The sequence below is a fragment of the Chanodichthys erythropterus genome, chromosome 11 (genome assembly GCF_024489055.1).
Source record: "Chanodichthys erythropterus isolate Z2021 chromosome 11, ASM2448905v1, whole genome shotgun sequence".
In the NCBI taxonomy this organism is placed as follows: Eukaryota; Metazoa; Chordata; class Actinopteri; order Cypriniformes; family Xenocyprididae; genus Chanodichthys; species Chanodichthys erythropterus.
The window spans coordinates 55,164,981-55,192,165 of record NC_090231.1 but is presented as its reverse complement, the minus strand read 5'-3'; the positions used below and the strand labels follow the sequence as shown (position 1 = coordinate 55,192,165).

The window sequence follows — 27,185 nt, the reverse complement described above, 5'->3', positions numbered from 1 at the left end:
GCAGCCTAGGCGAATATGCAGCGAATATCAAAACAAAAACTAACTTTATATTTCCTTTACCATTTTTTTTTTTTTAATTTCATTTAACATTTTTTATTTACATTCGTTTTATTTAATTATTTATCTCCTTGCACATTTAATTATTTATATATTTATTTATAATAATTAATATGTGGATTTATATATCCATGTATTTATCTGAACATTTATTTATTTATGTATAATTTTGTGGATGTATTTATTTTTTTTTTTTGCAGGTTTCGTCCACCATAGTGCTGAGGTCCAAGATATAAAAAATATCTTGCATTTAAAGACTGATATTATACACACATCATACAATATTAAAACACCTTTTAGGCATAATATTAAGACGTGCATTGTGCAATAAATTTGAAGTATACTTAGTATGAAATAAATGTAGCTATTTTATATAGATTTTGTTATAGGTGTTCAAAAAACAAATGGTTCGGTTAAGAGAAACAATACAAATTGCATTTCCAACCAGGAATACACACATTAATTTATATGAAAAAAATATACATAGACATATCTCAGTAATTCATCGTCATATTTATTTCAAGGTGTGCTAGAATTTTCCACATTCACTGCATTTCAACAATAAAATGCTAAACCTTTTAGTCATTTATATCACTTAAAATGCATTTTAAACTTTTGTTAAGGTTTAGCGTAAAACACCTAATCTATATACCTGTTTTACAGCCCTGTCCCCATTTTTCCTAATGATATAATTACAAAAAAACTAAGTAAACAGTTGGTCTCATATGTAGCTGATTTGAGGTAGGGCTGGTATGCTTTGTGGCACGTTAAAAAGTTGATACCTGAGCCAGAAAAACTATTACAAAGAGTAAAAGGCACTGGTGGAGAAAAAGTGCAGTGAAAAACCTTTGAACATAGCAACACATCCCTTTGAATAAATAAATCAAGGTGAAAGATATTCCTTGATTCATTTGAAATAGAAACAATAGACAGAACAACAGCAGACTGGGAATAAAAAAAAAAAAAAAAAAAATCAAAATAAAAGGTTACAGTGTCTTTTGCAGTGGCTGTTTCCATTTAAGTCTTTACCTGTAGCAAGGCTACATGAAACATGATTGGTCTGTATGAGCCGTGATTGGTCCACTTGATTGCACCACATAGATATTATATTGATTTTGATAAGAGTTTCCACATCTGTGGGAATCAAGCATCTGGCACGTGATTTTCACTTTTATCTTAGCGAGTTCTTCTCCAGTAAACAGCAGCTACAATGAACGCCACCGCAGCGATGCAAGACACGGTGCGCCATCTTGACACGCTGCGGAAAATGCCCTCCTGCAACACAGGGCAGTGAAAGCATTAGATACACACTGCATATGAACACAGGACCTTTAAAGGATTAGTTCATTCATTCATATCCTGATGCATCCAAGCTTTATGAGCGGGACCAACGAGTATGAAGCTGAAGAAACTGCATCCATCCATCATAAATGTATTTCACATGGAGGGGGATAATAAAGGCTTTCTAAATTCAAGCGATGCATTTTGTGTAAGAAAAATATCCTTATTTAACAAGTTATGAAGTAAAATATCTAGCTTCTGTAAGATCGTCTTCCGTATTCAACGTACGAAGAAAGAGTAATGCCTCTCACAGTTCAAAACGTTTACACTATGTCCTAAACCTTCAAAATTCAACTTACGAAAAACTTGCGCTTTTTTTGTAATTTGAATATGAAAGTGGTATGGCTAGATATTTTACTTTATAACTATATCCTAATTATGGATATTTTTCTAACACAAACGCATCACTTCGCTTCAGAAGGACTTTATTAATCCTCCGGAGCCGTGTGAAATAAATGGAGACACTTTCTTCAGCTCATACTCGTTGATCCAGTTCACTGCCATTATAAAGCTCCGATGCATCAGGATATTTATTAATATAACTCTGTGTTCATCAGAAAGAAGAAAGTCATATACACCTAGGATGGCTTGAGGGTGAGTAAAGCTTGGGGTAATTTTCATTTTAAAGTGAACTAATCCTTTAATGACATCCATCAAATGAAGGATATTTTTTGCATGGATATCGTAGTGCTAATCAGATCAGAGAGTGACGTGATTTTCAGTGAATAATGACTTAAGGGATGAGAATTGAAAGGAGTTTAAAGGTGAAGTATGTAGTTTCTGCGACACTAGTGGCACTTAGCAGAATTACAAAAATACGACATATTTTGCAAACGCCACTGTCGCGCATCGCGCCTCCCTCAACTGAAACATCACAAACACAGCTCTTACGGGTGCTTGTGAAGGCATGTCTCACCAGGTAAAAGTGTGCTACTTTCAATAAAAGGTCCAACATATTAGGATCAGGACTGGAATGCCACTTCAATATAATCGATTTCTCCGATTACACAAATTAGTCATGCTGTTTACATTCTCCCGCGAATGATAAAAGTCAGCCGTTATTACAAAAATATCGAGCCCAATCTAAAGTGTGGAAATTTTTCAAGCAGAGACCGAATAAAATGGTGCTCTGCACGCTCTGTAAAACTAAAATGGCATGCAGCAGCACTTCTATCCAGGAGCATCTGAAAAAGAAACATCCTAGGGCTAAAAACAACAAGACGGCAGTGCAAGTACTTGGATTATTACAGTGAAGTTTTACACAGCACTAGAATACGGTTGTCAGTCTCATATTTTGTGCTTAATACAGCTGAGTTCATACAGCATTCTGGTTTTTACGAGCTGCCACGGGTGCGCAGTGCACGGCTCAAAACGTACTCTCTGCAAACGGTTACAAAGCATTTCACTTTGTTGTTGGTTATTTAAATATTTAATGGATGACCTCATGCCTCGATTGGACTTTATTTAATTACGTGCTGTCAACTGTGGTAAAACTTCACGGTTTTATGGACACCGACATGTTTGATACCGTCACTTTGGTTGACGCAATTGCTATCCTTAGTTAGAATGTTGTTGTGATCAGAATATATTTAAGCAGCTTTCGATTTTTTCGAAAAATAATCTATAGACTAAAGGACTGAACAAATAATCGTTCACTCCAGCCCTAATTAGGAATACTTTTAGCCGCGTTGCTATGCATGAGCAAGCGTGCCACACAAGTCCTGAAAAGTGAAGCCAAAGCATCTTGATCGCCCCCAGGTGGTTGGTTCCAGTATAGGTCATAAACCCCACCCTCTCCATGTAATTTAATGGGACGTGAGACAAATTAAACAATTAAATTACACTTCAAATAATTTTTTTCCAAAAATTGTCAATTTAGGTCATTTTTATCATGCTGATTCAAGATCAAGTGTTCATCTTTTAAAATTAGCTTGGTTTTAGTTAGTTATTTGATGCTAGAAAAACGTGGGTGGTACGTCACAATTGACAGCTTCTCTGAGCGAAGTAGTCACTGAGGCAACAATTGACTTTTCTGGATTTTCAGGATGAAATTGGAGCTTTAATTTCTACATTTCCATGTTTATTTTACTCCAACAGAATGAGTTACTCTCCAGTTAACTGTACTAAACGATTTTTCGGGAGTGTGTGCGGGGGCCTTGATAGCACGCGGCTCCACTTCATGCTCACTGCTGCGCAGAATCGGGTCCTGAATCAGGACATATGGGGACATTGGCGGCTTCACTTTTCTACAATGAAAGTGAGTGGAAGTGCTTCGTCCATATTTTTTTTTTACAGTCTATGGTCATGAGTAAGCAATTGAGTTGAAGAACATTGTCTAGAACGAATGTGACAGTCTCGCTTATAATAAATCCATTCGAAGTATCTGCAACGGCATATTTTTAACATGACACGCCACAACTGTTTGAGTCTGTTGACACTGGAGACAAGTAAACATTATAAACTGGAACATTTGTCTTTCTGAATGGGTGCATGATGGTATTGTGTCCATTATAGCGTGTAGCATTGCAATGCACCGATTGCTTTGATGCGTTCATGACATGTTCAGTCTTTGATGGTCTAAATGCAGCACATTTTGGCTTGCACTGAATGTTTTGTCCCATGCAACAGGTCAAACACCCTCTGGCTCCGCCTGCTACAGTAGCCACGCCCCAAACTCTTGCTATTGGTTAAGCTGAAAAGTGATTGACAGATCTGTGTGGTGTTGATGGTGCCTGGGAGACTCCATTTTTACACTTTTGGGGGAGAAAACCCCACGAATGGCATACTAATAGTAGTCAATGAACAATAAACTGGGTTAAGATAATGTATTTTAACATACTTCACCTTTATCTATTCTGTCCCAATAAACAATTTTTTTGTCCATGCAGTCCATTATATTTCATTCCATTTAAATACATGTACACATTTAAATCTATATATTTTAGCGTGTCACTATCAGCAGTTTTTGAATCGTGCACAGATTTAAAAGAAATCGTACGATCAAAAAAATTGTTATATTGAGGATTATAAAATCTATAAGGCTTGGTTCAATTTATAGCAATTTGGTGTAGTGACAAGCCTAATTTATATTTGGTAATGTGTATCACTGCCATGGGTAAATTCCCTAGTGTGCAAGCCAAAAGCAATTGTGACAAGGAATGAAAAACTTGGATAATGGGGGAAAAAAAACCTTGGGAGAAACCAGGGGGGCGGTTCTCCACTGGCTATACAGTCAAAAAAATAATGTCAAGTTATTAAGTAGACATGTTACTACACTGATTGAATTGTAAGATTGGTGGCACATTCCCCTGTGCTTCAATCTCTAAAATACTATAAACAGCAGGTGCCTGATCCTCCTTAAATCCCCGAAAATGAGGGTCAAGCATACAAGCGTCATATCTCCTCCCTCCCTGGGTTTGCATTCTTCAGGCTCATGCTGCTTAGTGCACTGTAAATACTGTCACATGTTCAGTGTATGGCAGTTCTCGGGGCCATAGTGTGCTCCATGACGCCCAAGTGTTTGAAGTCTAAACCCAGCACCCCACATTCTGCTGCCTTTATGATCATATGTGTGCTATTAAACTTGAGTGGCCCCAGGAAATGCAGCCAGCCCAGTGGAGGCTCTGTAGCGCACATGCAAACCGCATCTTACTGATGTATGATAACATCAAGAGACGAGATGCAAAATTAGATTCTTGATATAAATTTTCCAGATAAAGAGGTGTAAGAATCAGATCACTGCTACCTAGCTGTGTGCCATTCTGGGTCAGTGGGTTTCTGTGTCTGGGTATTCCTAGACAGGATGTGTCTGGGTTTGTGCTCATGTACTTCCTGGCTCGAGTGGGTGAGTGTCTCTGTGTGTGGTGGCCCATGTCTGGCTCGACCTGTGTGGCTCCACATGGGTGGCCAGACAACACACAAAAACAGCAACTTACCCATCCTCCTTGCTGTCTGATCCAGGCAGAAATGTTTTCCTTGATAAACTGTAAAACCCAGCTAATGATCCTCTTGATAATTTCAAAGTGGTTCTGAGTCAGAGCCTAGAGGAATGAAAAGTAATCATGTTTTTATACATCTGTATTATCCAAAAGAATACACATCTTTAAAGGGTTAGTTTGCCAAAAAAATTTAAATTCTTTCATCAATTACTCACTCTCATGTCATTCAACACCCATAAGACTTTTGTTCATTTTTGAAACTCAAAGATATTTTTAAGGAAATCTGAAAGATTTCTGTCCCTCCATTGAAAGTTTATTCACCCAAAATGCTGATAATTGTAAAATAAATCCATATGATCACTTTATATGACTGAGGTGGGCAGGACGGGGCCGAGAGCCGTGAGAGCGGAGCGAGGACGGTGGAACGAGTGTTAATGACCTTCTTCCCATATCAACATACCTCATAACATTGGTAAAGTTCAACACTGGTCCTCTCTCGTCCTTCACTGTCCTCGCTTCTCTTTTCATCCTTCCGAACTTCTCCGTGAGTAATTTGATACCGGTACGCCATGCAGGCACTGCTTATTAACATTCGTGCCACCGGCCTCACTCTGCTCTCACGGTTCTCAGCCCTGTCCTGCCCGCCACAATGATGAACAGATTTAATTATCTTATATTATTTATATAAAAGATAATTTTATTATATAAACACTGATCAATGAACATACATAGAGCACTCAAATATGGTAAACGGAAGCTCAAAATGCTTGCTTGATGCGCAAAAACAAACCTCATTGGTTTTTGGGGAACCTCAAATTTGCTGCCGTGACACGCAAGAATGAACCTCATTGGTTCTTGCAGAAGCTCAAACGTGCTGCATAACACGAGAATGAACCTCATTGGTTTTTGGGGAAGCTCAAATTTGCTGCCGTGACGTACGAGAATGAACCTCATTGGTTCTTGCGGAAGCTCAAATTTGCTGCCGTGACACGCAAGAATGAACCTCATTGGTTCTTGCGGAAGCTCAAATTTGCTGCCGTGACACGCAAGAATGAACCTCATTGGTTCTTGCGGAAGCTCAAATTTGCTGCCATGACACACAAGAATGAACCTCATTGGTTCTTGCGGAAGCTCAAATTTGCTGCCATGATGCGTGAGAATGAACCTCATTGGTTTTTGAGGAACCTAAAATTTGCTGCCATGATGCACAAGAATGAACCTCATTGGTTCTTGCAGAAGCTCAAACGTGCTGCGTAACACGAGAATGAACCTCATTGGTTCTTGGGGAACCTCAAATTTGCTGCCATGACGCACAAGAATGAACCTCATTGGTTTTTGGGGAACCTCAAATTTGCTGCCATGATGCGTGAGAATGAACCTCATTGGTTCTTGGGGAACCTCGAATTTGCTGCCATGACGCACAAGAATGAACCTCATTGGTTCTTGCGCGTCAAACAGTTGAGCTTCTGTTTACCCTATTTGAGGGCTCTGTGTACATTCACTGATCAATGTTTATATGTGAATAAAAGCCTAAATTAAATCTGTTCATATAAAGTGACTGTGTCTCTTTATAAGACTTTGGATTAAACCATTCAATTCAAACGGATTTATTTTACGATCTCTTTATGAACATTTTGAACTCTCAGAGTTTTGGGTGAAGAGGAATTGAGGAACAGAAATCTCTCAGATTTTATTAAAAAAATAACGTCTTACGGGTTTCATTTTTGGGTGAACTAACTCTTCAATAAATCTGATTTTCATTAACAATTATGAAGACTTTGCAGTAATGGAGTGGGTTTTTTTTTTATTATTTTATTTTCTTAATGCAATGCCATAGACCCTTTGATTGGAGAATTCACATTTAAAATGATTGAAAGTTTAATCACTGATTTAATCATGAATACCACAATGCTGTTTTGAAATAAAAGGCGAAATGACAGTTTTACCTGGTAAATGAGCCTATACGCGAGGTGAAACAGTGCCACCACGCGTCCCCAGTTGATGCCATCCTCAAAGATGCTCCTGGCCACCGTCATGAAGACGTCCTGAGCGCAGTTTGCTTGAACAGTGCTGATGAGACTGTGAGAGGGAGAAAAAAAAAAAAAAAAGTGTACTTATGTTATAGGGTTCCCAAACTCTACAATCACAACTTTTTGAATAAAATAGCATCTGTATGGACAAGTACCTGTTTTTCAATGTAAATGGTGGAACAAACAGAATGATCTCTTTTAAGAGAAAATGCCATGTGTAAAATTACTAATAATATTATAGGTAGTCATAATTAGTATATAAGTATTTTTAAAGGGATAGTTCACCCTAAAATGAAAATTAAGTCATCATTTATTCACCCCGGTGTTGTTCTAATGCCGTATGCCCTTGTTTCTTTTATGGACCACAAGAGAAGATTTTTTTTTAAATGTCCTGCTTGTGCTCATCATGCAAAAGTATCACAGAATGATCCCTTGGGACAAGTGTTATTATTCCTTATTCCTGACGAGCCTACTGTGTTTTGAGTTATGGGTGGCACTTCCAGTTTGTGGAACTTCCATTCAGAAAGACTGAAACAAATCATGAGGTTGCATAACAAATAAATCTTATCCGTCAGTTTGACTGAATGAGCTGTCCATTTTCCTTCATGTATATTTTCAGACATCAGGAAAATGACTTAATGCTTAGTAATTTAATGTGACATGTTATAACAAGAATATCTATGGTAAGAGCTCTTTTCAGTTGCTGCAATCTTTTCCTCATGATTACTTTCTTTTTTCCCTTTGCATTCTACTGTAATAGTATGAAAAAAGACACTGCACATTTGTTGTCTGTTTTCCCGATTTAATTTATGACATCCCATAAAAAATTCACTGGAATGCACGAAGAATCTCTTGTTTTTCTCCTCCATCACGCAGTTAACGTAAAGTTAATGAACATTTTTGATTAAGGCAACGTATGCAGGGTTCCCACTCTTTCACGAACACCAGATTAAAGGACTTTTTCAAGCACCATTTATTTTATATCAAGCACCTATCAAATTTACATCACATATGGAGCGTCATGAAAGACTTCTTACAGTACTTAACATTTTAATCATCCTATTGCATTTGCATCCATTTTAACCCGGAAGAGGAACAGTACATTTGTACATTAATTTTGGAAATATATTAAAACTGTTTGCAGCTTTCTTATCCCTAATGTTAACAATTATTCCATGCCAATTTTGGTTTTCAATTTTTTATGAATCATTACTTGAGTAAAAACTTAATATAAAGAATATTATAAAAATACATTTTGCAATTGAAAAAAAGGATTATATGCATCGTAATTGTGGCTTAAAGTCAGAATATACACAATTAAATACAGTAAAGTTATGCGTATTTGGCGTGCTGTCCGGGGAGAGGGCTCCGAGCTTGAAATTTTGGCTCAAACCCAGAGTACTGCTGTATTTATACCTCTTGTTATTTGGTTGAGTTGATTAACTGAATGCTCTCCACCTGTGCTAATTAGGTTAATTATCTGAACTTGCTCCTCCCGAACTTTGTTAATAAAACATCTTATATAAGCTTGCAATTCTGAGAAAAGAAAGTCAGAATTGAGAGATATAAATGAACACATCCGAGAAAAAAAAAAAAAAATCAGAATTGCAATTTATATATCACAATTCTTATGAGTTTCTTGTTAAAGCTATTGTATTAAAGAAATTGAAAAAAAAAAAAAAAAGGAAATTCTGTCATTATTTACTCACCGTAGAAGTTGTTTAAAACCCGAATACATTTCTTCTGTTGAACATAAAAGTTTTTTTGAAGAATGTGGGTAACCAAACAGCTGGTCCCCAGTGAGTTTCATAGTAGGAAAGAAAATACTATGGATGTCAGTGGGTACTAGAAAATGTTTGGTTACACGTTCTTCAAAATATGTTCTTTTGTGTTCAGCACAAGACAAATTAATACAGATTTGGATGAACTTTAGAATGACAAAATTTTCATTTTTGGTTGAACTATCCCTTTAAGGATATGTCGCAGCATGTGTTGTCTGTCCCTTTAAGGCTCTTGCGTGCATTTAATATATTGATACACATCCGATTTTCTCTCAACTGTTTACTTTAACTTTACATTTAACCGATGGTGTAAACCTTGTGTGTACTGACAGTATTAGCAGAGTAAGATGCGAATGATAACTCTGTCCAGTAAATGCAGTGTTTGACAGGGTTTTAGAGTGTGTGTGCGCCAGGTGTATCCACTCAGAAAAGCATGTGTCAGATCAGCACGCAGATAAAAACGGCAAGGTTTTAAAAAGCATTCAAATAATAAACTTTTGTGATCGTGAATAACTGCAGTGGTCCGCGAGTATAACTCTACCGTTGTGTTAACATGTGATGTGAATGTATGTAGCTTTGTACTACACAGTATGGTGAGACGGCGCCAAGACTGCAACTGACAGAAAACAATATTTCTTCAAAAGCAGATCGTGGAGACCCTTTAATCGTCCACGATCAAAATTGCACACACCTATCAGAATGTTCATTTTAGACACAGCAAGTGTCACAGCTCAAATGTCCAAACCCTGCCTAATAACAAGCAAGGGAAAGTACCGCAATGGAAAACACTCAGTAACTGATTGTAAAACAATATTCCAAAACATATATACTAGGACTAAGAGGGGCATCTTAAAATAAATTTTCACAAAATTTATTTCAAAATTTAATTCAAGCACTTTCAAGGACCAATATTTGTTTTCAAGTACTTTTCAGGCCTTGAATTCATGTGTCTGAAATCCAAGTACTTTCAAGGTGCGTGGGAACCCTGCGTATGTTACATAATACAGATATACATTACTAAAGTGATATTTAACCCATCCATTATTGCTGTGGAAAAAAAAAAAAAAAAAAAAAAAAAAATCACACTTTTGGATTATTCATGGTCTGTTTAATGTACCTTGTTGATGCTTTTAAACTTTAAATGTCCTTTTAATGTTTGATGGTTAAAGGAAAATAATGTCATCTTATTGTACCAAGTTTAAAAAAAAAACAAAAAAAACTTAGTATTGTGTTCATAGAGTGAGCCTTTCAATGATTGTTTACAGTTTAAATGGGTGGTTGATTATGATTTCACTTTTTTAACTTTAGTTAGTGTGTAATGTTGCTGTTTGAGCATAAACATCTGCAAAGCTACAATACTCAAAGATCAATACAAAGGGAGATATTTTCTTTTACAGAAATTGCTTTTTAAAGGACGACAACAAATGGCTGGTAGGGACTACAACAAGCTTTTTTCGAGGTTAGTGACATCACAAACCCTAAATTTTACATAAACTCCACCCCCGAGATCATGCAACAAAGGGGGCGTGGCCATGTTGGGCTGCTTTAGAGAAGAGGATGAGTTGTTGTAGTAGAGTGTTGTTGCCATGCCGTCATTTTACGCCGGACTGCTTCACAAACGAGGGTCAATTCAACGCTGGATTTGCACAACATGACGGCACATGCAAACTCCGGTTTGAACAATGTAAGGCTGAACACCGTTACTGACTATCCTCATTCTGTCATTCTGACTCATCAGACAAATGGAGTTCCGGTCGGGAGACATTTAACTCAGTAAAGAAAGTACACGGATACTTTTTTGGGATTTCTAGACATTGTATTTCATGTTGCGCTTTTGTTAATCTTGATTTCTTACAACTTGTGTGCTTTTTCTGGGTGAGACGGAGTGAACTGCGGTGCTAAAAGAGAGTCTTACGAATGCGCACATCATGTAGCCATGCACTGAAGACCAATGCCAAGGTCAGAATTTTCGTTAAATGTTAAATTTCATTCATTTTTTTTTTTTTTTATTCTTCTTTTGTGGTTCATAAAAGAAAGAAGGCGCCATTAGAACACCACCAGAGTAAGTAATTTATGACTTCATTTTTCATTTTAGTGTGAACTATCCCTTTAAAAGAAATATCAACAACTGTTGTTTTAGTAAAGAACAGTTCTTGTAAACTCTGGAATCAAAAATATAACCGTGTTTAATTTCATATATTGAAGCCAGTTTCTGTTAATAAAAAGAAGCTTAAAAACAGATTTGTCATAATTACAGGTCGGAAGATAAACCGCATAATAAATGTCTGCTGCAATGTTCAATGACAATAAAGATAATTTGGTTATATTAAGCCAGGACTGGAATTAAGATCCTGTTATAGCTTATATTATAGGCTTTTGAATATTTTGGTGGAAAAGAGGGGGCCTTCGAGTCAAAACCACTGGATTAGACACTGAAGTTGTGTACTTGTCTCCCATCACAAAACACTTATATTCAAAAAAAAAAAAAAAAAAAAAAAGAGACAAATGAGCTGAAACAAAATTAAAAACATACTGTTGAAGCTCAGCATTCTTGTTAAGGTCATCGGCTATCTTCAAAAGCTGACCTACAACCTCTTTGATTTGAGGATCATCTCCATCCTGAGGACTTCCTCCCAGATCTTCATGGCTCACATGCATGGATGGATCCTCTACAGTAACTCGTTCGATAATATACCTTCATGAAAGAGAGATGCATTAATTCACACAAATTCATAAAATATAACATGTACAGCAGATGGCCTATATAAACTTGAGGATTACATGAGTTTACCCTCTTAGCAGAACAGCACCCTGCTCAAGGATTACATCATCCATGACATCTGCAAATAAGGGGGAGAAAAATATTAAATTGAGTTTATGCGAGTTAACACTGGAGCATTTTAAATAGGAAACAAGGTCAAAGTACAGGAAGCAATCTTTGTATAACTGGGCGTGATAATGGGGTGAGAGGGTATTATAAATGTGGTGAACAATGACCTCCCAACTTCCTGTTTTGATATTAGCTGGTTTATCAGGTCATGCCACAGGTTTGTGGTGTAGCCAAAGTTCCAACATATTTATTCTCATTTCTGTTTTCCTGTCTTCTAGTCAACTCCTTGGGTAAAGTTTGGTTTAATCTCATCTCAAATAGCTTTAAAGTTAACATTTTCATTTCAAATAATAGCCTTGTTTTAAGGGCATATTGGCCCTTTTTCTTGATGTCATTAGGGTCTGAATGTGAATTTGTCGTAGTGGGTATTTTGTTTGCAAAGAAATTGAATGATTAGTAGTTTAAAACAGGTGTTTTCAATCTTAGATGCTACAGACTCTATAATATGACCCACCAATTTACTATAATACTGCACTATAGTTTCTACTATATTACTGTATTGTTAGATGTATTTTTATAGTTTCATGTCTAAAGACCCATCATAAATCAGATAGTTCAGGTCCTTGATTCTGATATAGTGTTCGAAGCTGTTGTAAATCACTCTACACACAAACACGTGACCTCGTTACATCAGTACAGCTGCGCCACTACACTTCCATGAATTGTGTATTTCAGCAAAACTGTTTATTATTTATATATAAATATAAAGTATGAGTGACCCCTGCTGGCATTATGTTGCATCATTCACCTTTAATGTTGAGACTACGGCCTGGTCTAAAAGTGTTCCAAGTATGCGTTCTATAGCATTCGAGTATGAGATGTGAAGGAGCATATGATTGGTTGGATCAAGTGAAGGAATGAAACCTTTTCATGAATATTTGATAAGATCTGCTTTGTGGGTAGAATGCTTATGATGCCTCAACAGTCTTTCTAGAATTTCTTAGGCTCCGTTTACACCCTTTGGTCAATCGGATCACAAGTGGATGATGTTAAACGGAGTCTAAAACGTTCACTTTCGACCACTTCCAGTTGCAAAAGACTGACCTACTGTACTGACCTAATGCGTGAACATTATGGGAAGCGCGCTGGCCAGACGGGATTTAAACTTTGCCTGCTCAAGACACAAGTTTGGTTTGAAGACGAAAAATGTACCAAGCACAATGTTCTCTCACGATTACTGATTTCTAACACGCACTTTGAGGCGTTTGGAGTGGTCTTGCCCAACACAATGCTTCAATTTTAACAGTGAAAGAGTGTGAGGCAAGATATAAGTAAACATTTAATATTTAATAACATTTTTAATATTTAAAACATTAAAACATTAAAAACATTTAATATTTTACAACAGAAATGTTAAACAACTGGCAGAAAAATCCAGTGATGCAAAACGGCAGATTCTTAATTGAAAATATAGGCTATCATTTACATGATTTATGTAATTCACAACCAATACGACAAGACCATATCGGACCAGTGGTTCTCAAACTTTTTGACTCCAAAAAGTCCGCAACAATATTCGAAGGTGATGTTCGTGACGTTTCCAGTCATTCATGATTTACTGGATAAGGATTACGGCCAACAACTTTCTATGAGATAAAATATTTTAAAGCTTAACATATCTAGAATTCTGTTAAATAAAACTGACCAATGGAGTTATAAGATTTTATTTTCAGACTTTTTTTAGATAGTGGAAATCCTGTTTTTTGTTTTGTTTTGTTTTTTATAGAGAAAAAAAAAAAAAAAAAACATTTGTGACCATAAGTCGCACAGGTATCTTTGTAGCAATAGCCAACAAAGCATTGTATGATTGATTTTAAATGCCAAAAATCATTAGGATATTAAGTAAAGATCATGTTCCAAGGAAATTTACAAAATATTTTCAACCGTAAATATATCAAAAATGCATTTTTGTGAGTGGATATGCATTGCTAAGGACTTCCTTTAGACAACTTTAAAAGGTGATTTTCTCAATATTTTGATTTTTTTTTGCACCCTCAGATTCCTGATGTTCAAATAGTTGCATCTCCAACTATCTTGTCCTAACAAACCATACACTATTTATCCAGCTTGCAGATGATATACAGGTGCTGGTCATATAATTAGAACATCGTGAAAAAGTTCATTTTTTAATTGTAAATTTTTGTTAAAAATTAAACTTTCATATATTCTAGATTTCCTACATATAAAGTAAACCATTTCAAAAGTTTTTTTTATTTTTTATTTTGATGATTAGAGTGTACAGCTCATGAAAGTCCAAAATCCAGTATCTCAAAATATTAGAATATTTCCTAAGATCAATCAAAAAATGGATTTTCAAAACAGAAAAGTTCAAGTTCTTTAAAGTATGTTCATTTGTACACTCAATACTTGGTCAGCAGCACATATTACAGCAAATGACTTGCTCCTAGCACAAATTACAGCACCAGTGAAGTGTGGCATGGAAGTGATTAGCCTGTGGCACTATTGAGCCTTCAGATCATCTGTATATTTTTGGATCGACTGTTTCTCATCCTTCTCTTGAAAATACCCCCTAGATTCAGGGGTCAGGCATGTTGGCTGGCCAATAAAATACAGTAATATCATGGTCAACAAACTACTTGGAAGTTGTTTTTGCACTGTGGGCAGGTGCTAAAGTCCTGCTGGAAAAGGAAATCAGCATCTCCATAAAGCTTGTCAGCAAAAGTGCTCCAAAATCTCCTGGAAGATGGCTGCATTGACTTTGCACTTGATAAAACACAATGGTCCAACACCAGCAGATGTCACGGCCCCCCAAATCATTACTAACTTCAGAAACTTCCCACTAGACTTCAAGCAGCTTGGATTCTGTGCCTCTCCAGTCTTCCTTCAGACTCTGGGACCATGATTTCAACATGAAATGCAAAATTTACTTTTATCTGAAAAGAGGACTTTCGACCACTGTTCACTGTCCAGTTCTTTTTCTCTTTAGCCCAGGTAAGATGCTTCTGATGTTGTTTCTGTTTCAGAAGTGGCTTGGTAGTCCTTTTCCTGAAGATGTCTGAGTGTGGTGACTCTTGATGCGCTGACTCCGGCTTCATTCGACTCATTGTGAAGCTCTCCCAAGTGTTTGAATCGGCTTTACTTGACAGTATTCTCAAGCTTGCGGTCATCCCTGTTGCTTGTGTACCTTTGCCTACCCAATTTCTTCCTTCTAGTCAACTTTGCATTTAATATGCTTTAATACATCACTCTGTAAACAGCCACCACATTCAGTAATGACCATCTGTGACTTACGTTCTTTGTGGAGGGTGTCAGTGATTGTCTCCTGGACCATTGCCAAGTCAGCAGTCTTCCCCATTAGTGTGGTTTCAAAGAACAAGAGATTTAATATTAATTTATACTGTAGGGATGGTCATTTAATGAAACTCAAATGTAAATATTCTAATATTTTGAGATACTGGATTTTGGACTTTTATTAGCTGTACGCTCTAATCAACAAATTTAAAAAAAATAAAAAAAAAAAACTTTTGAAATGTTTTACTTTACATGTAAGGAATCTAGTTTAAATGAAAGTTTCATTTTTTTTTTTAATAATTTCCAAAAAAAAATTAACTTTTTCACGATATTCTTATTATATGACCAGCACCTGTATAAATCTCAATTTCAAAACATTGACCCATATGACTGGTTTTGTGCTCCAGGGTCACATTTGTTTGGAGGTGGATTAAAATGAGAAATATCATGATTTTGAGTAGTGTTAGCTTAATTTAATGCTTGTTTTGTCTTGTATTTGTATAAAGCATCTTGGATGTTTGCTGGTCGAGAACCAAAAAATAAATAAAAGCATAAAAATATATTTTTTTTTGTAAAAAGTTAATTAATTAACAGTCAATTCTGATTCTTTCACTATTGGTAGTATAGACCAGGGGTTCCCAAACACATTCCTGGCTGGAGCCTCCCCAGCACTGCACATTTGCCCGACACACTCATTTCAGGTCTTGGAGTCTCGACTAATGAGATGATGATCTGAATCAGGTGTGTTAGAAGACCTGGGAAAACATGCAGTGTTAAGGGGAATGTGTTTGTATAGACAACCCCCAAAGATTGATTCAAAACACAAAATGAGATTGTATGTTTGTTGCCATCTACTTACTTGTTGGTGTAAAAAAGGAGGGTCACTGAACAAATTCAGAAGTGACTAGACTGAAAACATTCGAGTCACCACTATTTTTGACAGGGCAGAAAAACCCAAACACGCCCCGCACGTATACGTCACACAATTCGGTATGACATCAGAGGAGGTCCCTTAAAAAAAATTTTTTATTTTGATATACAAGCAATAATTGTCAGTTTCTTGCTCATTATGCTTATTGATCATAATCTGACTGGTAATAAAAATAAATAAATAAAAAGAAAGTTCCATAATAAATTTAAACAAAACGCTAAACACGAAATACAATGAACCCATTTAACTGAAAATCATCATATATATAAATCAACAATATTCGTTCAGTTTAGCATGAAGATTTTCAGAAGGAAGAGTCTTAAGTCACCGTGTGACGTCACGTCGAGTGTAAAGACTGGAAATGGATGGCTAATTCACAGAAGTCAGTCTAATTCGTTTAAAAGTTGTACCTCATCTTACCTTCACCACCTGTTGCCCCCTTCAACTCGTTTTCGTCTGTCCTCTCTCCATTGTTGGCATCTGCCATGGCTTTATTCAGCGCAAACACCGCCCGGCTCAAGTGATAGCTTTGCTAACTAGCCGGACCAGCCTAACAATATCTGAATCCGCTAAATTCACAGTTTCCAACCAAACACTACATAATATAGTCCAGTTATCGACGCTTGTGGTTATATATCTTCTCCAGGAGCACCATTAGAATGATAAAACATGATATAAAAGTTAAAAAGTAGTCGACTGGTTTTAAGAAGTGTTCCACCAATCCATAAAGTCGCTTTAAAAAAGTAATGCGGAAATGTATGCGTCAGGCGCGCGCTGCGCTAATAAGAGCTGATTCGCTGTGCCAAAAAAATAAACCACAAACATTCATCTTCCCGTTATATTAATTGTTACACACCAAGCTGGCAAAGAAACAATAATTTGTCATTTTGTATGTTGTATTTAGAACATAGTAAAGAACAAGCCCACCGAAAATAAAAAGGCCTAGTGTAATTTATTTGATTGTCCTGGTGAAGCTTCCAGTGCACAGAACAAAATCAAAATAAAGATAATACAATTACAAAGATAAATTATAAAACAATATACTCATGAGTCATTCCACGAAACCGGTACAATTTGAGTCCCTCTGACCTTTTTCGGTGTATTTTATCTATTTTATCTATTGGGTCAACAAAATAGCCTATATTTTTAAAAGCTTTTTGTATTAATTGAAATGTCTCCTTTAATAATGTTTAAAAACATGACATACATTTTATCTTCATATTAGAAATTATTTTTTTTAGTTGACACCGCCTATTTTGTCATGTCCTTCAAGGCCTTCTGTGAAAGTGCACTTGGGATATGAATAATAAAATGAGAAAAAAGTCCATACCATTCCCATACATATCCATCTGTGCTTTTTTGCTGCAGTGTTTTTTTTTTTTTTTTTGTTGTTGTTGTTTTGTTTTTTTTCTTAGTAAATTCATGATTATTCATTAAAATCACATTATGTAGTTCCGTACCTCAGTAACCCCTCAACCCCATAATGAACTGATACTTCTGTGACATCATTAATAGGAAGTGACATCATATAAGTCTTCTGAACAACATTGTGAGCAGACACAGGCAAGTTACCACCTTCTTTAATAATTATAACTAAATTATGTTGTGAAATTGTGTTTGTCAAGCTTAACGACTCAAACCTGTTACATCAATTAAAGATAGAAAACTATTACTTGTGAAAATTATCTTTGTTATTTCAACATTATTCATGATTTCTATCATGCATGCCATGTGCTCTAGATTTATTCACTAGATTTAGAGCAGTGGCCAATTTGGGCCAAAAAAAAACAAAAAAAAAAACACAACCCTGTACATTATTATTATTATTATTATTATTATTTGTATTTTTATTTTTATTTTTTTTTTAGATTTTATGTAACTTTTATATTTGCAATTACTGAATTAGTGTGAGGGACATCTGATTAATAGGAAAACGTTTTTTTTAAGCATAGGTTAACACAAGAAGTGAGTATTTATTTATTTATTTATTTATTTATATTTAGTCTGAGATTCATCTTTATAGGTAAATATTAGGCCTGCAAATAAATTCTATATTATAATACTCTTCTAAATACCTCTGCTAATACACAGCAATTGTATTTAATATGAGTCTGCCATTAGAGTCTAGACTGTAACGTATAGTGTTCACCACAAGATGGCGCTATCAGACTGGGAACCAGGGTTACGGCGAGCATTAGCACCAGGGCCCGGTTTTTCAAAAGTAATCCACTAGGATTTTGGTTAACGGATTAGATCAAATCTTGAAAATGTGATTTTCAAAAGAAAAAAACGGATTACATAATCGGATTAGATCACGTAATCCAGTCTTGGTTTTGATCCGGATCAAACCTTTAGTTTGGGTTTTTCAGAACTTTTTTGTAGGATTTGGATCACTTTGATCCAAAAAAACAGGATTATCCTGATCCGAACAGGGGGTAGGATTTCAAGGTGTATTCCAGGAGGAAAATGTAGTAAAACTTTAAAACTAGTCAAAAAATACAACATTTTTATCATGTAATATACTTACACATTTTTATCTTGCTGTTGATTAGTTTAACTGTTAAAGTAATACATTTAATGCAGACATTATTTAGCCTTTCGGTAACCTACTCTAAAGTAAAAATAAATTTTGGTGCCATAAAACAATCCCTAAACAGCTGTAAATATCCAACAAAAATATATTTAATTCAAAACCCATATTCTTTCTATCAACATGTCCCTTTAGGGCCTCCGTAGAGCACTGGAAATCCAGATTTGGTGATCCTGAAAAGTTCCTATCCGGATCAGATTGATCCAATCCGATGTTGCTTTAAAAAACTGGCTCCAAAAGTAAGCTGGATTACGTGATCACTGATCGCAAAAAAGGGTTACTAAATCCGGATCAATTTTATCCGGATTAAACCTTTTGAAAAACCGGGCCCAGATTAGCTACTAAAATATGCCATTTAGCAATCTGAGCAAGGGGTAGTTTTGTAGATCATGTATGGACAATTACAAAAATATACACATGTATTGTTACTGTTACGGATGCTGGTGTAGAGATGAGGCTGATACGGATTTCCACAATCAAACAATACTTTAATGAACAAAGGCAGAGTACATCCAACATACGGTAACATAAACAGAGAACGGACGAGGAGTGAAGGGAGTGAGTGCAATATATGGGGAGTGCTGACAATAGAGTCCAGGTGCAGGTGATGAGTGACGATGAGGAGCTGACGAGGGAAGTGTGTGCAGGTGAGGAGAACAGGAGGATTCTGGGAAATGGAGTCCAGGGAAACAAGGGATCTGTAACAGTACCTCCCCCTCCCGGTAGGCGCGTCCTCGCGCCGTAGATGTAACAACCGGGAGGGGGGCGGGCGCCCTGGAGACCTCAAACCGGAGCAGGGGGAGGAGTAGACTGGAGTGGAGGTCTCCAGGGCAGGTCCAAAAACCATGGCGGGTCAGGAGCCGTAGGCAGCCATGGTGGATCAGGAGCCGAAGGCGGCCATGGGGGGTCAGGAGCCGTGGGCAGCCATGGCGGGTCAGGAGCCGTGGGCAGCCATGGCGGGTCAGGGGCTGAAGGCAGCCATGGCGGGTCAGGTGCAGCGGGCAGCCATGGCGGGTCAGGTGCAGCGGGCAGACATGCAGCGGGAAGACATGGCGGGTCAGGTGCAGCGGGCAGACATGGCGGGTCAGGTGCAGCGGGCAGACATGGCGGGTCAGGTGCAGCAGGCCGCCATGGCGGGTCAGGTGCAGCAGGCCGCCATGGCGGGTCAGGGACCGAAGGCTTCATGCCGTAGTGCCCAGGCGGCGCTGAAGGACCGGCGGGAGATGGCGGAACCAGCGGCTCCGCCGACCGAAGCGCAGCCGGTGCTCCAGAAGGCCGCAGTTGAACACAGACGACAGACAACAAAGTGAACACCAGGGGGAGTGAGGAAGCCAACTGGAAACGAGGGATGGAGGGACGGAGCGAAGACGGAGGAGTGCAGTCCAGAAGTGAGGGCAGGCCGACGAAGGAACAAGGTGTGAACGGGGGCAGGATGGAGACTGGTGACACTGGTGGACTGCTGGACAACGGTGGAGCAGAGGGAGGTTGGAGCCGGGGTGAAGGTAATCGCCCAGAGGTCCGAGGTGGAGATCTGGGCGAGGGGGCTTGAGGTGAAGGTTCAGTGCTGAGACATATGGACGGAGGCGGGAGAGGGAGGCAGGGAGGGGAAACAGTCTTTGGGCTGGAGGTTTCAAAAACACAGTTCATAGGAGCAGTTGGTTCGGCGGCTGGAGCGGCTGGCAGGCGGCGGAGACTGGAGAACTTGAGAGAACTTGGCTCGGCGGGGACTGGAGAACTTGAGAGAACTTGGCTCGGCGGGGACTGGAGAACTTGAGAGAACTTGGCTCGGCGGAGACTGGAGAACTTGAGAGAACTTGGCTCGGCGGAGACTGGAGAACTTGAGAGAACTTGGCTCGGCGGAGACTGGAGAACTTGAGAGAACTTGGCTCGGCGGAGACTGGAGAACTTGAGAGAACTTGGCTCGGCGGAGACTGGAGAACTTGAGAGAACTTGGCTCGGCGGAGACTGGAGAACTTGAGAGAACTTGGCTCGGCGGAGACTGGAGAACTTGAGAGAACTTGGCTCGGCGGAGACTGGAGAACTTGAGAGAACTTGGCTCGGCGGAGACTGGAGAACTTGAGAGAACTTGGCTCGGCGGAGACTGGAGAACTTGAGAGAACTTGGCTCGGCGGAGACTGGAGAACTTGAGAGAACTTGGCTCGGCGGAGACTGGAGAACTTGAGAGAACTTGGCTCGGCGGAGACTGGAGAACTTGAGAGAACTTGGCTCGGCGGAGACTGGAGAACTTGAGAGAACTTGGCTCGGCGGAGACTGGAGAACTTGAGAGAACTTGGCTCGGCGGAGACTGGAGAACTTGAGAGAACTTGGCTCGGCGGAGACTGGAGAACTTGAGAGAACTTGGCTCGGCGGAGACTGGAGAACTTGAGAGAACTTGGCTCGGCGGAGACTGGAGAACTTGAGAGAACTTGGCTCGGCGGAGACTGGAGAACTTGAGAGAACTTGGCTCGGCGGAGACTGGAGAACTTGAGAGAACTTGGCTCGGCGGAGACTGGAGAACTTGAGAGAACTTGGCTCGGCGGAGACTGGAGAACTTGGCTCGGCGGAGACTGGAGAACTTGAGAGAACTTGGCTCGGCGGAGACTGGAGAACTTGAGAGAACTTGGCTCGGCGGAGACTGGAGAACTTGAGAGAACTTGGCTCGGCGGAGACTGGAGAACTTGAGAGAACTTGGCTCGGCGGAGACTGGAGAACTTGAGAGAACTTGGCTCGGCGGAGACTGGAGAACTTGAGAGAACTTGGCTCGGCGGAGACTGGAGAACTTGAGAGAACTTGGCTCGGCGGAGACTGGAGAACTTGAGAGAACTTGGCTCGGCGGAGACTGGAGAACTTGGGAGAACTTGGCTCGGCGGAGACTGGAGAACTTGGGAGAACTTGGCTCGGCGGAGACTGGAGAACTTGGCTCGGCGGAGACTGGAGAACTTGAGAGAACTTGGCTCGGCGGAGACTGGAGAACTTGAGAGAACTTGGCTCGGCGGAGACTGGAGAACTTGAGAGAACTTGGCTCGGCGGAGACTGGAGAACTTGAGAGAACTTGGCTCGGCGGAGACTGGAGAACTTGAGAGAACTTGGCTCGGCGGAGACTGGAGAACTTGAGAGAACTTGGCTCGGCGGAGACTGGAGAACTTGAGAGAACTTGGCTCGGCGGAGACTGGAGAACTTGAGAGAACTTGGCTCGGCGGAGACTGGAGAACTTGAGAGAACTTGGCTCGGCGGAGACTGGAGAACTTGAGAGAACTTGGCTCGGCGGAGACTGGAGAACTTGGGAGAACTTGGCTCGGCGGAGACTGGAGAACTTGAGAGAACTTGGCTCGGCGGAGACTGGAGAACTTGAGAGAACTTGGCTCGGCGGAGACTGGAGAACTTGGCTCGGCGGAGACTGGAGAACTTGAGAGAACTTGGCTCGGCGGAGACTGGAGAACTTGAGAGAACTTGGCTCGGCGGAGACTGGAGAACTTGGGAGAACTTGGCTCGGCGGAGACTGGAGAACTTGAGAGAACTTGGCTCGGCGGAGACTGGAGAACTTGAGAGAACTTGGCTCGGCGGAGACTGGAGAACTTGAGAGAACTTGGCTCGGCGGAGACTGGAGAACTTGAGAGAACTTGGCTCGGCGGAGACTGGAGAACTTGAGAGAACTTGGCTCGGCGGAGACTGGAGAACTTGAGAGAACTTGGCTCGGCGGAGACTGGAGAACTTGAGAGAACTTGGCTCGGCGGAGACTGGAGAACTTGAGAGAACTTGGCTCGGCGGAGACTGGAGAACTTGAGAGAACTTGGCTCGGCGGAGACTGGAGAACTTGAGAGAACTTGGCTCGGCGGAGACTGGAGAACTTGAGAGAACTTGGCTCGGCGGAGACTGGAGAACTTGGGAGAACTTGGCTCGGCGGAGACTGGAGAACTTGGGAGAACTTGGCTCGGCGGAGACTGGAGAACTTGAGAGAACTTGGCTCGGCGGAGACTGGAGAACTTGAGAGAACTTGGCTCGGCGGAGACTGGAGAACTTGAGAGAACTTGGCTCGGCGGAGACGAGAGAACTTGGCTCGGCGGAGACTGGAGAACTTGAGAGAACTTGGCTCGGCGGAGACTGGAGAACTTGAGAGAACTTGGCTCGGCGGAGACTGGAGAACTTGAGAGAACTTGGCTCGGCGGAGACTGGAGAACTTGGGAGAACTTGGCTCGGCGGAGACTGGAGAACTTGGGAGAACTTGGCTCGGCGGAGACTGGAGAACTTGGGAGAACTTGGCTCGGCGGAGACTGGAGAACTTGGGAGAACTTGGGAGAACTTGGCTCGGCGGAGACTGGAGAACTTGAGAGAACTTGGCTCGGCGGAGACTGGAGAACTTGAGAGAACTTGGCTCGGCGGAGACTGGAGAACTTGAGAGAACTTGGCTCGGCGGAGACTGGAGAACTTGGGAGAACTTGGCTCGGCGGAGACTGGAGAACTTGGGAGAACTTGGCTCGGCGGAGACTGGAGAACTTGGGAGAACTTGGCTCGGCGGAGACTGGAGAACTTGGGAGAACTTGGCTCGGCGGAGACTGGAGAACTTGGGAGAACTTGGCTCGGCGGAGACTGGAGAACTTGGGAGAACTTGGCTCGGCGGAGACTGGAGAACTTGGGAGAACTTGGCTCGGCGGAGACTGGAGAACTTGGGAGAACTTGGCTCGGCGGAGACTGGAGAACTTGAGAGAACTTGGCTCGGCGGAGACTGGAGAACTTGAGAGAACTTGGCTCGGCGGAGACTGGAGAACTTGAGAGAACTTGGCTCGGCGGAGACTGGAGAACTTGGGAGAACTTGGCTCGGCGGAGACTGGAGAACTTGGGAGAACTTGGCTCGGCGGAGACTGGAGAACTTGAGAGAACTTGGCTCGGCGGAGACTGGAGAACTTGAGAGAACTTGGCTCGGCGGAGACTGGAGAACTTGAGAGAACTTGGCTCGGCGGAGACGAGAGAACTTGGCTCGGCGGAGACTGGAGAACTTGAGAGAACTTGGCTCGGCGGAGACTGGAGAACTTGAGAGAACTTGGCTCGGCGGAGACTGGAGAACTTGAGAGAACTTGGCTCGGCGGAGACTGGAGAACTTGGGAGAACTTGGCTCGGCGGAGACTGGAGAACTTGGGAGAACTTGGCTCGGCGGAGACTGGAGAACTTGGGAGAACTTGGGAGAACTTGGCTCGGCGGAGACTGGAGAACTTGGGAGAACTTGGGAGAACTTGGCTCGGCGGAGACTGGAGAACTTGAGAGAACTTGGCTCGGCGGAGACTGGAGAACTTGAGAGAACTTGGCTCGGCGGAGACTGGAGAACTTGGGAGAACTTGGCTCGGCGGAGACTGGAGAACTTGGGAGAACTTGGCTCGGCGGAGACTGGAGAACTTGGGAGAACTTGGCTCGGCGGAGACTGGAGAACTTGGGAGAACTTGGCTCGGCGGAGACTGGAGAACTTGGGAGAACTTGGCTCGGCGGAGACTGGAGAACTTGGGAGAACTTGGCTCGGCGGAGACTGGAGAACTTGGGAGAACTTGGCTCGGCGGAGACTGGAGAACTTGGGAGAACTTGGCTCGGCGGAGACTGGAGAACTTGGGAGAACTTGGCTCGGCGGAGACTGGAGAACTTGGGAGAACTTGGCTCGGCGGAGACTGGAGAACTTGGGAGAACTTGGCTCGGCGGAGACTGGAGAACTTGAGAGAACTTGGCTCGGCGGAGACTGGAGAACTTGAGAGAACTTGGCTCGGCGGAGACTGGAGAACTTGAGAGAACTTGGCTCGGCGGAGACGAGAGAACTTGGCTCGGCGGAGACTGGAGAACTTGAGAGAACTTGGCTCGGCGGAGACTGGAGAACTTGAGAGAACTTGGCTCGGCGGAGACTGGAGAACTTGAGAGAACTTGGCTCGGCGGAGACTGGAGAACTTGGGAGAACTTGGCTCGGCGGAGACTGGAGAACTTGGGAGAACTTGGCTCGGCGGAGACTGGAGAACTTGGGAGAACTTGGGAGAACTTGGCTCGGCGGAGACTGGAGAACTTGGGAGAACTTGGGAGAACTTGGCTCGGCGGAGACTGGAGAACTTGAGAGAACTTGGCTCGGCGGAGACTGGAGAACTTGAGAGAACTTGGCTCGGCGGAGACTGGAGAACTTGGGAGAACTTGGCTCGGCGGAGACTGGAGAACTTGGGAGAACTTGGCTCGGCGGAGACTGGAGAACTTGGGAGAACTTGGCTCGGCGGAGACTGGAGAACTTGGGAGAACTTGGCTCGGCGGAGACTGGAGAACTTGGGAGAACTTGGCTCGGCGGAGACTGGAGAACTTGGGAGAACTTGGCTCGGCGGAGACTGGAGAACTTGGGAGAACTTGGCTCGGCGGAGACTGGAGAACTTGGGAGAACTTGGCTCGGCGGAGACTGGAGAACTTGGGAGAACTTGGCTCGGCGGAGACTGGAGAACTTGGGAGAACTTGGCTCGGCGGAGACTGGAGAACTTGGGAGAACTTGGCTCGGCGGAGACTGGAGAACTTGGGAGAACTTGGCTCGGCGGAGACTGGAGAACTTGGGAGAACTTGGGAGAACTTGGCTCGGCGGAGACTGGAGAACTTGGGAGAACTTGGGAGAACTTGGCTCGGCGGAGACTGGAGAACTTGGGAGAACTTGGGAGAACTTGGCTCGGCGGAGACTGGAGAACTTGGGAGAACTTGGGAGAACTTGGCTCGGCGGAGACTGGAGAACTTGGGAGAACTTGGGAGAACTTGGCTCGGCGGAGACTGGAGAACTTGGCTCGGCGGAGACTGGAGAACTTGGCTCGGCGGAGACTGGAGAACTTGGCTCGGCGGAGACTGGAGAACTTGGCTCGGCGGAGACTGGAGAACTTGGCTCGGCGGAGACTGGAGAACTTGGCTCGGCGGAGACTGGAGAACTTGGCTCGGCGGAGACTGGAGAACTTGGCTCGGCGGAGACTGGAGAACTTGGCTCGGCGGAGACTGGAGAACTTGGCTCGGCGGAGACTGGAGAACTTGGCTCGGCGGAGACTGGAGAACTTGGCTCGGCGGAGACTGGAGAACTTGGCTCGGCGGAGACTGGAGAACTTGGCTCGGCGGAGACTGGAGAACTTGGCTCGGCGGAGACTGGAGAACTTGGCTCGGCGGAGACTGGAGAACTTGGCTCGGCGGAGACTGGAGAACTTGGCTCGGCGGAGACTGGAGAACTTGGCTCGGCGGAGACTGGAGAACTTGGCTCGGCGGAGACTGGAGAACTTGGCTCGGCGGAGACTGGAGAACTTGGCTCGGCGGAGACTGGAGAACTTGGCTCGGCGGAGACTGGAGAACTTGGCTCGGCGGAGACTGGAGAACTTGGCTCGGCGGAGACTGGAGAACTTGGCTCGGCGGAGACTGGAGAACTTGGCTCGGCGGAGACTGGAGAACTTGGCTCGGCGGAGACTGGAGAACTTGGCTCGGCGGAGACTGGAGAACTTGGCTCGGCGGAGACTGGAGAACTTGGCTCGGCGGAGACTGGAGAACTTGGCTCGGCGGAGACTGGAGAACTTGGCTCGGCGGAGACTGGAGAACTTGGCTCGGCGGAGACTGGAGAACTTGGCTCGGCGGAGACTGGAGAACTTGGCTCGGCGGAGACTGGAGAACTTGGCTCGGCGGAGACTGGAGAACTTGGCTCGGCGGAGACTGGAGAACTTGGCTCGGCGGAGACTGGAGAACTTGGCTCGGCGGAGACTGGAGAACTTGGCTCGGCGGAGACTGGAGAACTTGGCTCGGCGGAGACTGGAGAACTTGGCTCGGCGGAGACTGGAGAACTTGGCTCGGCGGAGACTGGAGAACTTGGCTCGGCGGAGACTGGAGAACTTGGCTCGGCGGAGACTGGAGAACTTGGCTCGGCGGAGACTGGAGAACTTGGCTCGGCGGAGACTGGAGAACTTGGCTCGGCGGAGACTGGAGAACTTGGCTCGGCGGAGACTGGAGAACTTGGCTCGGCGGAGACTGGAGAACTTGGCTCGGCGGAGACTGGAGAACTTGGCTCGGCGGAGACTGGAGAACTTGGCTCGGCGGAGACTGGAGAACTTGGCTCGGCGGAGACTGGAGAACTTGGCTCGGCGGAGACTGGAGAACTTGGCTCGGCGGAGACTGGAGAACTTGGCTCGGCGGAGACTGGAGAACTTGGCTCGGCGGAGACTGGAGAACTTGGCTCGGCGGAGACTGGAGAACTTGGCTCGGCGGAGACTGGAGAACTTGGCTCGGCGGAGACTGGAGAACTTGGCTCGGCGGAGACTGGAGAACTTGGCTCGGCGGAGACTGGAGAACTTGGCTCGGCGGAGACTGGAGAACTTGGCTCGGCGGAGACTGGAGAACTTGGCTCGGCGGAGACT

General features: G+C 42.6%; 1 protein-coding gene across 2 annotated transcripts; it reads right to left on the bottom strand.

Moving 5' to 3' along the window:
• Positions 1-551: 551 nt before the first annotated feature.
• zgc:153993 (uncharacterized protein LOC767645 homolog) lies at positions 552-16,986 on the bottom strand. Of its 2 annotated transcripts, none has more exons than XM_067400101.1 (6): positions 16,631-16,986; positions 11,939-11,987; positions 11,681-11,842; positions 7,283-7,415; positions 5,334-5,438; positions 552-1,332 (listed from the first exon to the last, which is right to left on the bottom strand). In XM_067400101.1, exons 2-6 carry the CDS (start codon positions 11,980-11,982, stop codon positions 1,234-1,236), a joined length of 543 nt encoding a protein of 180 aa, XP_067256202.1. In that variant the 5' UTR covers positions 11,983-11,987; positions 16,631-16,986; the 3' UTR covers positions 552-1,233. The 2 variants fall into 2 exon arrangements, with proteins under 2 accessions (XP_067256202.1, XP_067256201.1); XM_067400100.1 differs by having other exon boundaries at positions 16,641-16,986.
• Between the last annotated feature and the right edge of the window lie 10,199 nt (positions 16,987-27,185).

What these genes read in the sequence shown, in the direction of transcription:
- zgc:153993 (XM_067400100.1), bottom strand. Translation starts at nt 16,707, where the DNA reads ATGGCAGATGCCAACAATGGAGAGAGGACAGACGAAAACGAGTTGAAG. An exon ending in GGTGCTGTTCTGCTAAGAGG is followed by an intron (nt 11,843 to 11,938) that starts GTAAACTCATGT and finishes TCTTTCATGAAG; the next exon opens with GTATATTATCGAACGAGTTA. An exon ending in AAGAATGCTGAGCTTCAACA is followed by an intron (nt 7,416 to 11,680) that starts GTATGTTTTTAA and finishes TCCCTCTCACAG; the next exon opens with TCTCATCAGCACTGTTCAAG.